We start from the raw sequence: 12,537 nt of genomic DNA, 5'->3' as shown, positions 1-12,537 counted from the left end.
CACGGCCAGGCTCAAGGCATGTGGCTGAATTGCAGAGCACTGTGCCTATCTTCTCGGGCATTTCACCACCACTCCATCTATGCAAGCCAGCTAGCAATGAAAGAAATTGCTCAGTTTCAGCATTAGTGGATGATGGAGCAGAGATTGCTGTCCAGTACGCACCAAACTTCTTTGACTCATGCAATATGTTTCTGATAACATTAGTTCCAATGATTAGGTCATCAGGTTGCCCCTCAACAACAATTGTTGGCACAATCATTTTACAATTATTGATTTCCATTTCGATGTTGAAAGCTGACTTTGGGCACACTCGTCGACCCCCAACACCAATGAGTGTCACGTTGATGGAAAATTCGTCTTCTGTACGTACTGCTCCAACAGAGAGCATCTTACGCAGAGCAGTCTCACTCACGGTATAGGCCATGGAGCCACTATCCAACATCCCCCCCAAAGTCATACTGCTCCCCACTCTAACTGGTACATAAAACAAACTGTCGCGGCCCCCTACAGTATGTGTGTTTTGATAAACAATATTAGGCAACTGAGATTGTGTGAACGTGTCAGAATTAAAAACTGAATTGAAATTGAGATCAAATGGGTGGGAGAACTCATTTTGACCTGTACGGCCTCCCTCTGAATACAGGTCAGCTAGTTTCCCGAAAACTGAACTGATTTGGGGAGAAACTTTGTCGGGGCAATGCTGCTTAGAGTGACCAGGGGCTAGGCACTTGAAACACAGATTATTCAATTTGCAATGATATAAAGTGGAGTGATCAGCGCCACCACACACCTTACATGGAGGAGAGTTGAAAGGACTTAGGCGCCTCTGAATACGCTCAGGATTCAGTGGCTCCACTCTAGACAAAACTCTCTCTAGCATGCTCATCATTCGGCCAAGGACATCACTGTCATCTTTCTGAGCAGGCTGTGGGACATACTGTGGTGAGACATACTGTGGTGGGACATGGACAGGCGGTGAGACATGCTGTGGGCGCTGGGCATGCTGTCGAACACACGAAAAATGTGTATATAGATCGGGGTTAACATGGGTGGGACAAATGGACTGGAGACCCGTCTCTATAGAGCCAGAGTAGGAACAACAAGGAGATTCACTGTCAAGCACTGCAGTCGGGTAATTCTTCAGTGGAGGGACACTGCAAGACCTAGTTGACGCCCCTGATTCCCTTTGATACTCATCTATCCTGAGTTGAACGTCCTTAGAGGTCCACTCATTAACAGGCTTGCATCTGAAAATGTTTGATAGCTGTGGATCAGGACAGTACTTTGCAAACATTTGTGCCACTTCCCCGCCAAGGTTTTCCATTTTTCTGCCCAAGCGACGCAAACCCTCATCAGCAGTGTCTGCTGCTTTGTTTAGTCTGATCCAGTAGTCAACTGGATTTTCCTTTGGCGTGGGTAGCGTGGTGTAAAAATCTTGCAACGGGAGAGTTGACGAGGAATGACTAAAGTATCGTATTAGAATGTCATAAATGATATCTGGGTCTTGCCTCACATCAAGTGCCTCATCACTCCTGAGAGCTACTCTGACAACGTCTCTTGCCCTCCCTAAAAGCCTGCTTAGTATCTCATCTGCTTTCTCAGCTGTTGTATAGGACTGTTTCCGAAGCTGGGCTTTAGTCATGGTGATCCATTCTTGAATTGAACACTTGTCAGAACCATTTCCCCTGAAAGTCACAATTTCACGTTCAGTCTTGACATGGACAATTACCGGTGTAGTGCTTTCCTGCGTTGTGTTATGTGGTCTAGGGTCGTCTTTAGTCATAACAGTCGCTGCTTTTCCAGTCATTGGTGTGTCATGTGCATGTGTGCGATCAATGAAACCAGAAGAGAGCAGACTAGCCAATACTGAGTTGCCTATCTGCTCTCCAATTCGGCCTACCATGTCAGTCAGGTGTTGCAGGGCAATATTATCACTCATTTGGGTTGAAGTCTGTGCACTCTCCCTCAAGAACTGTTCACTTGGAGACCAGTTTGGGCTCATACCACGCCCCCTGTCCCTCCCATCACTAACATGTTCTTGGAGACCACCTACACCTTTACTTCCATACCCACTAGTAAGTGTGTTTGCATTCAAACCATTAAAATGGACACCCCTGCCAATAGAAAAGCCCTGAAAATCGTCATTTTGACTACTATATCCTTCAGCCATTATACTTTCGATAATACAAAGAATAGAAAATAAAACAGGAAAAACAAAAACCAGAAATTAACTAATAATTTACGTATTGATAGCAAATGCACAGTGGCACAAATACATAAAACAAAATCAAAGCGCCAATGCAGTACAACAGTACCCTCTAGTGGACACAAGAAGAACATGCAGCAACGCCGGGATCTGCTCAGAGGCTGATCGAAATGATCCAGTTGCGTAGTCAGGGCACCAGTGTAGCGACCCTCGTTCATGCACGACACAAGGTTTCACAATCTCTGGTTTATTGCCTGCATTCAGTAAATAAAACAATACAAAAGTCAGGGGTCTCTGTTCTCGACTGCAATTATCTTCAACGCTTACAAAAATCACTTAAGCTACGGCAAGCGCTGAAGCCCATAAAGTGCCAAACGAAAAGAACAGTCGCAGACGCCCATGACTTAACAACTGAATGAGGTACCGGAATATTAACAGTAATACAACAAAAACACAGATTTTGTGAGAATTCAAAAAAACATTCAAAACAATCAAATTTCAACTCTGTTACACCGGCATACCTGCAAACCTCATTGTCAGGGCAGACAACTGGGAGCTTAATGCTGGAGACATCTGGCTCAAGCTCCCACGTCTGGTCTTTTAATGCAGTTGTTACCATGAGAGTTATTGTTACTACAATAGAAAGATAATCTATAATAATATACTCTTGTTGTATAGAATGCTGAAAATAATTGGAGACAACAAGGATGCTGACGGTGAAAATTGTGATTTTAGTGGTGATGATGTAAATACGTGCATTCGTGGTGTGTTTTATGTAAAAACACAAGAGAACTAGCAACGAGACACGGTTATTAAGAAAGTCGAAGGGTTAGGATTAAATAAGCGCATGTTCATTTGTTTTTTTTTTTTTTGTTGGCTCATTTTCGAAATAAAGTTTCCTTTTTCATTTATTTATTCATTCATTCTGTTCATTTCCGAGTGTGTGATTACAGTGCGAATGTAAGTCAATCAAACTATATCAAGAGCACTCGCCTCGCCGCATTCCATTGGTCAGTTTTACCACATTGCGTCACGTCTGACGTCTGCTATTGGCTCCCATGCGAGACAGCATGTGTGGCAGCCGAGTTGCATTTTAAGTGTCAAAACGCCGTCGCGTGTCACGTTGGCTGGTTTATAAACACGTTTAGGTGAGCTAGCCTGCTACTCGCCTGCTACCGGCATGGATAACATCAGGGACGGCTGGTTCAAGGAGACGTGCACGTTATGGCCCGGCCAAGCAACTAGTCTTCAAGTAGAAGAGGTCCTCTACCACAAGAAATCTAAGTATCAAGACGTGTTGGTGTTCAAGAGGTGTGTTTCGCATACTGCTGCCCCTCCTAGCAGTTAGCTCACACTGCTAGCTGCCGGGCGTGCTCCCGGGCTTGTTGTAATGAGCAGGTTACTCTATCTGAAAGTTTCCCATTATCTGCTCAGAACCTTCTGAAATTACCCCGATAAGTTATGTGGTGTGCCCCATAAACGTTGTCAAACGGTATTTCTGATTTCGGCTGCTAAATGTTCCCTTCAGATTTCTTGGCACGTTAGACCCCTTTCCAGCCTACGTCCTCGCCGGTTCAGCTCAGGTTGCGCGCGCATTCGTGACCAAAAAGAATGGTTGATTTCATAAATCGAGGGGTCTCTATCAGTACTAGTTTGAATGGAGCTAGTAAATATTTGTTTGTTTGGTTTAGTTTTTAGACAGCACAGTTTACACAAACAATAAACCCAGAAGTTAGGTGTACAGGTGCACCAATTGCAATTTTAAGCAACATTATATGTATGTGTATGTATGTATATATGGGAATATATATGTATGTATGTATATTGTGCTCGTTTGAGTTGTTACTCTCTAGGATCATTTTGTGTCATTTGGCTGCTATAAACTGACATGAATTCTGCCATTCTGCCTCATCAATCCGCGCGCATCTATGTCACATTTGTTTACAAACATGTAAAGGGGTATATTGAAGATATCTAAGTGTACATGTTTTTTCTTTAACACTGTCGATTACTTTTAGTAAAACGTATGGCAACGTGCTGGTGCTAGATGGGGTGATCCAGTGTACGGAAAGAGATGAGTTTGCTTATCAGGAAATGATCGCCAACCTCCCACTCTACTGTCACCCATCTCCCAAGAAGGTAGGGAGAACAAGAATTTAAACACAAAACCATTTTTCTTGTAAATATTGTCTTATTCATTATTTGATTGGCAGAGCAAGATAGTAATATAGTGACTGACAGAGAAAAATAAAACGTTTAATTGTCTTATCTTAACTTATAAATCAAGTCTATAAGAATCCTTGGTCTCACGATCTCCCCTGCCACGAGGCAAGAGAATTGTGTGCCTCACTCTGCATCTGCTGATACTTGGCACAGTAATACCTAACATACTAATTGTATTAATAATATTCATAAAATAATGTGAAATATCCGCTATTTTGAAAAAGAAAAGTGCACGATTTTGGAGTGAGAAATGAGCGTATTCTCTGCACTATGAATTGTACTGTATTATATGAAAATATGGTTTACCTGACTGTCAAATTTACATGTTTATTCCAGACGCTCCTATTGTGCCAATGTACAGTATTTATACAGCTAAAATGATCTATTATTGTTCTTGCATATTTGTTGTTAATTTCCATAAGTTGTGAAAACAATAGCTGGAAATTATCGACATTTTGTTCCGTATAGATGTGGACCAGAATGACAATAAAGTATATGTTATTATGATTTGAGAAAGAATTTTGACACTGTAGACATACAACCCTTAAATTTCATATGTCCGTGAAGAAAAGTGAGGCTATGCCTCACCTGCCTCCTCTTACTGCATGTCGCTAATATTATTATACTAAATATATGTCTCTTGCTTATAGGTTCTTATCATTGGGGGTGGTGATGGAGGTGTGCTAAGGGAGGTGGTGAAAAATCCAGAAGTCGAGTCAGTGGTTCTCTGCGAGATTGACGAGGTGAGGCAAGATATTACTCAGCAAAATTGTGTTCACAGTTCATTACAGCTTACGCTACTCTTTAAAGTAATTGCAGTTATCTTTAGAGAAACTTAGCCAGCTTACCTATGGGGTCTTAAACTTGTCATAAAAAAGAGGAAGATATGTTTACCTTATGGTGCGACCTTGACACATCATCAGGGACTCTCCCAGCATCATCGGGTGTTTCGGGTCTTAGTTACACACCCTCACCCAAGCAACCAAGCAGAGGATGATCAACCACCTGAATTGTGTCCTGATAGCGCACTATGCCACGCCTTGTCCCTCCCCAATCAGAGCCAGCCTGAACTTCTCCCAAGATGTTGTATGCAGTCCACACAAGAACACCGTGTAAGGACCTGCTTGCAAAGCCTCAATAGGCTCGTAGCGGGCCCTCCACCCGTTCCTTCGTCATTCAGCCACAAAATCCGCGTACTTTGCCCTCTTCCTCTCCTGCGCTTCATCCTTCCCAGGCGACCGTTAGCTCAAAGAACCACCTGCTTGTTGGCTCCAGACATCAGCACTATAACTGGCTGGATTTTGGGAGACACTGTCGTTGCAACACATTGAGCACAGGAACTGTTAAAGAGAGATTACAACACGGAGGACAAAAAATAATTTTTTGTAAAAGGGCTCGAAGCAGAAAAAAATTATTCTTGTTTGGACTCATTGTAATTTTATTAATGGCTCCAAATCATTGTGTGTTGTCTAAAACTGACACTTTTTGTTCCCAAATGCCAATATTCAATAGAGACTAAAGATATTTTTGTTTTGTTTTTGTCATACACATTTTATTGTATGTTTTTCAATGTTTTTCTGAGGTTCTGTGTTGTTTCAGTCATCCTTAGTTAGTAAATACCGTAAAGTTTGGACTATAAGCCTCGACTTTTTTCCCAAGTTTTCAACCCTTGCGGCTTATGCAATGATGTGGCTAATTTATAAAATTTTTAGAAAGGCCGCCAGGGGTGCCCAAGCAGTTAGGGTAAAACAGGTGGAGTATATGTGTCAAGAAAGATACAAGTTTATTGTAACTTTGCGCTCTGTGCATGAATAAAATTGGCATATAAAAGGGGGTCAATCAAAAAAGAAGCACTAACTACCATATTGGGAACAATTTTACGAGTCTTTATTTGTAAACGGAAATAATCTGGCAAAAAGAACAGATTACATGAAGCATGTTTAAGGCGGAATCCTATTCATGCATTATCATGTGTTTTGGAGGAAATATTTTACATGGTTGGTTTCTGTGGATTGTCCTTGATGTAACAATGCCATTTTTGCGGACATTCGAAAAAGTTGAAGACGGGCAGGGTGTGTAATGGTGAGTTACGCTGGCTTTATAGTTTTGGGTATCTTGTTTTAGAATGATCGTGGTGTTTGTCTAATACATACTGTATATTTTAAGCTTTCCAAAGATATGTGGCATGACATATTCTAGTGACTGGTGTCATCGTACGGACACGTGTCTGTTAACAAAAGTTGGACCATTAAAGGGTTAAAGTACCGTATATTATTAGCTCTTTCTGTGTACTGTCATTCTCAGTAGATATCTCCTATTTTATGTGGGCGGGCTTATAGTCAGGTTTGGCTTATGCATGTACAAATTTGCTTTTTCCTTAAAAGTGTACTGGGTGCAACTTATAATCAGGTGTTCATTATAGTCTGAATTATACGGTAGGCAAAATGCTTGGTGTAAATATATCAACCGTGCACACCCCTGGACACCCCTAGACTTTCCACCCATGGGGGTCTCACAAAATTCAATAGGAAACACTGTACAAGATAGGATTTTTCTGTTCACAGATCCCTTAACCTCCTGGGTCGTTAGGGCGACACTAAGGACCCAACTCTGGAAAGCTTTCTCCACTGCTGATGGTTCTGGGTCGAAGCAAAGTTTGTAGCAGTCCATTTCTTGATGTTGTCGGCCATGTTCTTTTTCGGTCTTCCTCTCCTGTCCCCTTGGATTGGGCTTCGAGAATGATCTTGGCCAGTCCTGGCAATCATAAATTTCGTCTGAGCTCAGTTGACAACTGATCTTCAATATTAGACTACTGCCCTACTATTGGGTGACACACTGTCCTTGGTGTTTACATTTTTTCACGCTTGTTTAGGGTGGTCATGGCCCTGGGGAAGGACCCGTCTCCATGCCTGTTAGTCTTACATTTATTTATTTCAAATAAATCTTATTCTCAGGAATGAGGCTAGTAAGACAACACAGAAAAATCAAGTATCCCTAAAAGCATTACATATTGTGTTTGTATACTTATGCTGCCCCATTTTTCTCATGTGTAGGACGTCATTAATGTATCAAAGAAGTTTCTACCTGGCATGGCCAAAGGTTTCTTCAGTCCCAAGCTCACCCTTCATGTTGGAGACGGCTTCGAGTTTATGAAGCAAAACCAAGATGCCTTCGATGTGATTATTACTGATTCATCTGACCCTGTTGGTAAGCAAAATGGCGTCCCTCTGTAAAGTCTTTGTCCCCGTCCTTGGGTTTCTGTTTCATTTTCGTCTGGCGAAGTCATTTGCAAAATTATGGTCCAATGAAGGGCTGGGCAATGTAGTTCAAAATAGCCCTTTTTTCTTTTTTCTTTATTGAATGACTACCTTTTTAACTGTTTATCTTAAAAAATCACATTGTAAACACAATTTGATTCAATTAAAATAAAATCTTGTGCAAAATTTCTGGAAGATACTTTGTATGTATGACTTTCCAATTTGATCGTGTTTTAGGTCCTGCTGAAAGTTTATTCAAGGAGAGTTACTATCAGCTGATGAAGACGGCATTGACCAGTCAAGGAATACTCTGTTCCCAGGGTACCTTTTATTTCATTTACCAGTGTCATTTAACATTATCTTGAGCTAAAATACATTTACAGTGAGTGAAACACATTTAAAGGAATCATTCGGCAAATACATACATACATTTAGATGGGTAAATATTGCTCTTTAATTTGAAAACCCCCGTTTGAAAGTAAATTTACAGTCCTTTTAGGTTCTCATTGGCCAGCTGGCATATACCAATTAAAACAATGGTTAAATGAGTCATTGGGTGTAGTTACTGGTTTGTAAACATGCAATATTGTTGTAATTCTCCCGTTAGTCCTGGTACTTTTTGTATGTATACCCAATGATCTAATGATTTTTTTCCCCAAAAGACACTTTATTCAAAGTTAGGTTAGTTAATGGAGCCAAAAAGGAAGGCAACAAGTATATATAATGTACAGTATACCCTAAGGATAAATTGGCTTTCTTTACCCACACCAAAAGACAAAAAGCAGCTGAGTTCAAGTGAGTGAATTGGTATAAGACTTAAAGCTGTGAGTTCTTCATGTCATGCTATACATTGCATAACCTTGCATGTACAAATAGATCTTTTTAGCCATGCAGACATATGAGAACAGAGGTTAGATGTCTGTTAGTTAGGAAGCTCTCAAGGCTGGAGTTATGAGTTTTTTGTTTAACATCATGGTGTCAAACTTTGCTTCATTCTTTCCCCAAATCTTTAATGCATTTTATATACTGTACTTGATTCAAATATCCTGAATGGAAATTGAAATGACCACAATGACTTTTACTGGCATAGTAAAAGCCAAACAAGCAGACCACCTTTGCCCTTTCCACAATAGGGTTTTTAAATATTTTTACATAATAATTTTTCGGTAAAAGGATTCCCGGTTAATATTGTGAGGGTGTCGCCAGTGAATCCTAAGGGTACAGGTCTCGAGAGCTATAGGCACTCTTTATTTTTGTTGTTGTACACATCAAAATCCTAACTCTTGTGCTTGCATTTTCAATGTCACAAGTGAGAAATGTGTAACTTCTGTTTAAGTGTTTTGATCATGGCTTCATTGTATCGTATTTTGATTGCAGTAAGATCCTAGGTCAGGGGTCATGAACCTTTTTGAACCTGAGAGCAGTTTTTATTGTTACTGATTAGCGCAATGGGCAACATATCTAAAATAGTAACTTATGTTGTTAAAACGTTATTATGTTTCTAACCAGGTTGTAATTTTTAGAAGTGGAGTTAAACTAAGCAGTCAACCACAAAAACATTGTTTTTAAAGACACTGATCATGTCAATGATTTCTATTGCCAGATAAAAAATAATCAATTTTCTTTAGATAATCACTATGACCCATCATTGTTTGAGGGCTACCCTTGTACTTTTAGAGTGCTACCTGGTGTCTGTAGGCACGATGTTGGAGACCCCTGTTCTAGGGAATACTGTTTTTATCTGTGCATTTAGCTAGAGTTGAGTTTAACAGAGAAGACAAAAAAAAATGTCATAATTTTTAACTCCATGCTTTGGAACCGATTCTAGGATTAGTTTCGGAGTTTATAAAAAATTCAAATTTACTAATTCATGTTCGGGACCCGTGTGAAATTTGACATAAAGACGCCACAACTGTGCTTGCTTATTTACAGATGTTTACTGCTCTGTTAATTTGCAGGAGAGTGTCAATGGCTGCATTTGGAACTCATAAAGGAAATGCAAACCTTCTGCAAAACACTGTTTCCCGTCGTGGACTATGCTTACGGGACCATCCCAACCTATCCCAGTGGTCAAATTGGATTCATGCTCTGCAGTAAAAACCCTGTAGGTGTTTCCTTCCACCCTCTAATAAAATGTGTGCTGTTTTCCACTGACTGATTGAATTGTAATACCAGGACACGGATTTCCGGAAGCCAGTGAAAGAACTGTCAAAAGAAGATCTGGAAGACATGGACCTAAAATATTACAACACGGAGATTCACAAAGCATCGTTCGTCCTTCCAGAGTTTGCAAGAAAGGTCAGCGTACCATGAAAGTGGCAGAGGTTTGGTTTAGGATCCGTTTTGTACGACAAAACTAGTAAATGTATTCATGCGTTTTATTATTCAAACAGACTGAAGCGTACTCATGTATATACGTCTGACTTGTGTATTTTTGTTTCTACTGTGATTGACAGGTACTCAATGAAGCTTGACTAGCCTAACCACCAAACCTGCTCTTCGTTCCACTGACAAACTAATACAGCTCTGGCTTCTCTGCCCTACCGTGACTACCAACCTTTCACCACCGCCTTCACAGTGTAGCCTGGCTTTTTAGGTATTCATGGGATGGGGGAGGTTGCCCCGTTTCCTATCGCTCATTGAAAAAAAAACACTAGTGCCATTTTTGTCACACGGTTTATCAGTTTTGTCTTCTCTGAGCTCGTCTCACAAGCAAATGTTGATGAAGGCACCATTCAATCTTAAGGCCACGTTCAAAGACTGCACTGTTTGGACCGTGTTGTATTATTGCAGGTAATTGCAATGTAGTTCTACATTTTCCAAAGTAATCTCAATCATTTGGAAACAAGTGTTTAGCGAGTACCTGTTGGATTCTGGTTCTACAGAAAATTCTCCTTAAAGGAACCCAACAACTGTTTGTTGCTCTGCTTTAATGTGAATAACACATTTCATATGTTAAGCTCTGCTGACATGCTAAAATATGCAATTTCTGGCATTCGTTTAACAGTAGGTAGCAATGTGAAGCTTTACTGTTTGATGCCATCATACAGTGATATTGTTGCTGTCTAGCCAACAACTGAAACCAATAAATTCGGGGGTTGGGCGGGGTGGATTAATACATTTTTTAAATAAATTCAATGACTGTTTTAATAAAATGACACTGAAAGGTGCAAGATTTTGGAATAGTGCCGCTTGCAATGTTCGCCATTTACAAAGGTTTGGGCAATGAAAGAAGCTATTTGTGGATTGCTGGGGAAAAAAAATATTAATCATTATTCTTATTAATCACTATTCTTGTGACTATGCCAGTGGCGGGCCATGCAATTCACACCTAGGCCTTCAGTAGTGCTACATCTGAATCAATCCAACCTTCAATAACCATTTAATGGCTGTAAAACTTGTAAAAAAGCATCAATAATAACATAAGATTGCTCAATTATTTAAAGATATAGCCACATTTAATTCACCAAAAATCTGTTTTATTTGTACACAAAAGCCATCCTCAAGCAGATTTCAATTACTCTGTCATAAAGATTATTCATGTGCTTAAGTTCCGTTAAGAAGTTCTTTTCTACCACCATCAAAGCTAACGCTGAAAGTCCATTCTGTCCTGTCGTATTTCTGCCATACAGTTTAGGGCTGAAAATGTCCGGTCGACAGAAGCAGCAGTGGACTGGGAAATAGTATTCTTCACCTTTTACGTTGTGATACTTCCGATACCTCCGCCTACCTAATCATAGTTGGTGAAACCGTTGACGTTTCCTTATGCCTGCTAGAAGGCCCTGGTCAGCCAACTCTTTATCTAATACATTTAATATAATTTTAAATCAAATCGAATAACAGTTTCAAGTAAACGACAGTGAAAAGGTGACTGTTGTAGAATATTTTGCTTGCAACGTTTCAGCCGTTTGCAAAGGTCTGCAATGTAAAACCCTATTTCTTGTACTGCTAGGGAAACAAGATCATTATTCTTATAACTTTTTTTTGTGCTATGTTAGTATCTTGAAATTATACTCCTCTACAAGAGGGTGCAGAGTTCAAAAGGCCAATCCCAATCTTTTTTAAATATTTATTTAGAAAGAGCACCGTTTTTAATCTAACAGGGCCAGAGTTTAGATAAATAAAACTTAGAAGAGCATTATTTCAGCGTACATTTAAGTCGACTTAATCAAGCGGAGATACACTGAGTAGAGTACCCAAAAGACAATGCCTCAATCACCTAAGTCTTAATACCTGACTCTTGTATTGTAGTATCTGAAGATACTGAGTAATTCAATCATTGAGAGATTTGTGAGTTTTCCTATCTTGAAGCACTACAATGGAAAGATCGAAGGCAAAAATAGTGCCCAAATCAGGTACATGATAGTTTGAGGGCCCCCGCCTTAATTTGTAATTCTAAAAGGACAGGGTGAATTATTTAGTGCCCCCTAGTGGTTATAATACCCCTTCATTTAAAAAGTTCCGGACTGAAAAAAATACATAAACTATGAAGTAAATACATACCTGTTAACCTGTACGGGTTTGCCGTACAATTACGTTTTTTATGCATTTGAAGACGAGTACGATGTACAAGGAAATTACGGAAAAACGCAAATTTGGCAATCGCATGCGTCTGCCGCCTGGGGATTCCCCATCATGCATCATTCCGACAGAAAAAATATGATGTATGATTATTTTGTACGGGAAAATACGACAGTTTGTATGGGCATGGAGCTGTGGAGGTTGACAGGTATGTAAATAACACTAATGCTCTTACGTGGAGAAATTGGAAATTCGACCTAACACGAGGTGCACCTAGAGAGCTGTCGTCACTTTCAGCCCTCTTGCTGTTACGGCTCTGAAAATATCTTT

General features: G+C 40.1%; 1 protein-coding gene across 1 annotated transcript; it reads left to right on the top strand.

The window, feature by feature from the left end:
- Positions 1-3,272: 3,272 nt before the first annotated feature.
- Positions 3,273-10,859, top strand: srm (spermidine synthase). Its single transcript, XM_088332030.1, has 8 exons — positions 3,273-3,517; positions 4,225-4,345; positions 5,080-5,172; positions 7,483-7,636; positions 7,924-8,007; positions 9,645-9,790; positions 9,862-9,984; positions 10,143-10,859. The coding sequence occupies exons 1-8, from the start codon at positions 3,387-3,389 to the stop codon at positions 10,158-10,160; spliced, it is 870 nt and encodes a 289-aa protein (XP_088188156.1). The 5' UTR covers positions 3,273-3,386; the 3' UTR covers positions 10,161-10,859.
- The last annotated feature ends 1,678 nt before the right edge of the window (positions 10,860-12,537 follow it).

This window comes from Urocampus carinirostris, chromosome 3 (genome assembly GCF_059441175.1).
Source record: "Urocampus carinirostris isolate Australia breed hairy pipefish chromosome 3, RoL_Ucar_1.0, whole genome shotgun sequence".
NCBI lineage: Eukaryota > Metazoa > Chordata > Actinopteri > Syngnathiformes > Syngnathidae > Urocampus > Urocampus carinirostris.
This window is presented reverse-complemented; position numbering and strand designations above follow the sequence as displayed.

Coding starts and splice junctions, on each gene's coding strand:
- srm (XM_088332030.1), top strand. CDS start 3,387: ATGGATAACATCAGGGACGGCTGGTTCAAGGAGACGTGCACGTTATGG. Junction 5,173..7,482: donor TTCTCTGCGAGATTGACGAG/GTGAGGCAAGAT, acceptor TCTCATGTGTAG/GACGTCATTAATGTATCAAA. Junction 8,008..9,644: donor AGGAATACTCTGTTCCCAGG/GTACCTTTTATT, acceptor GTTAATTTGCAG/GAGAGTGTCAATGGCTGCAT.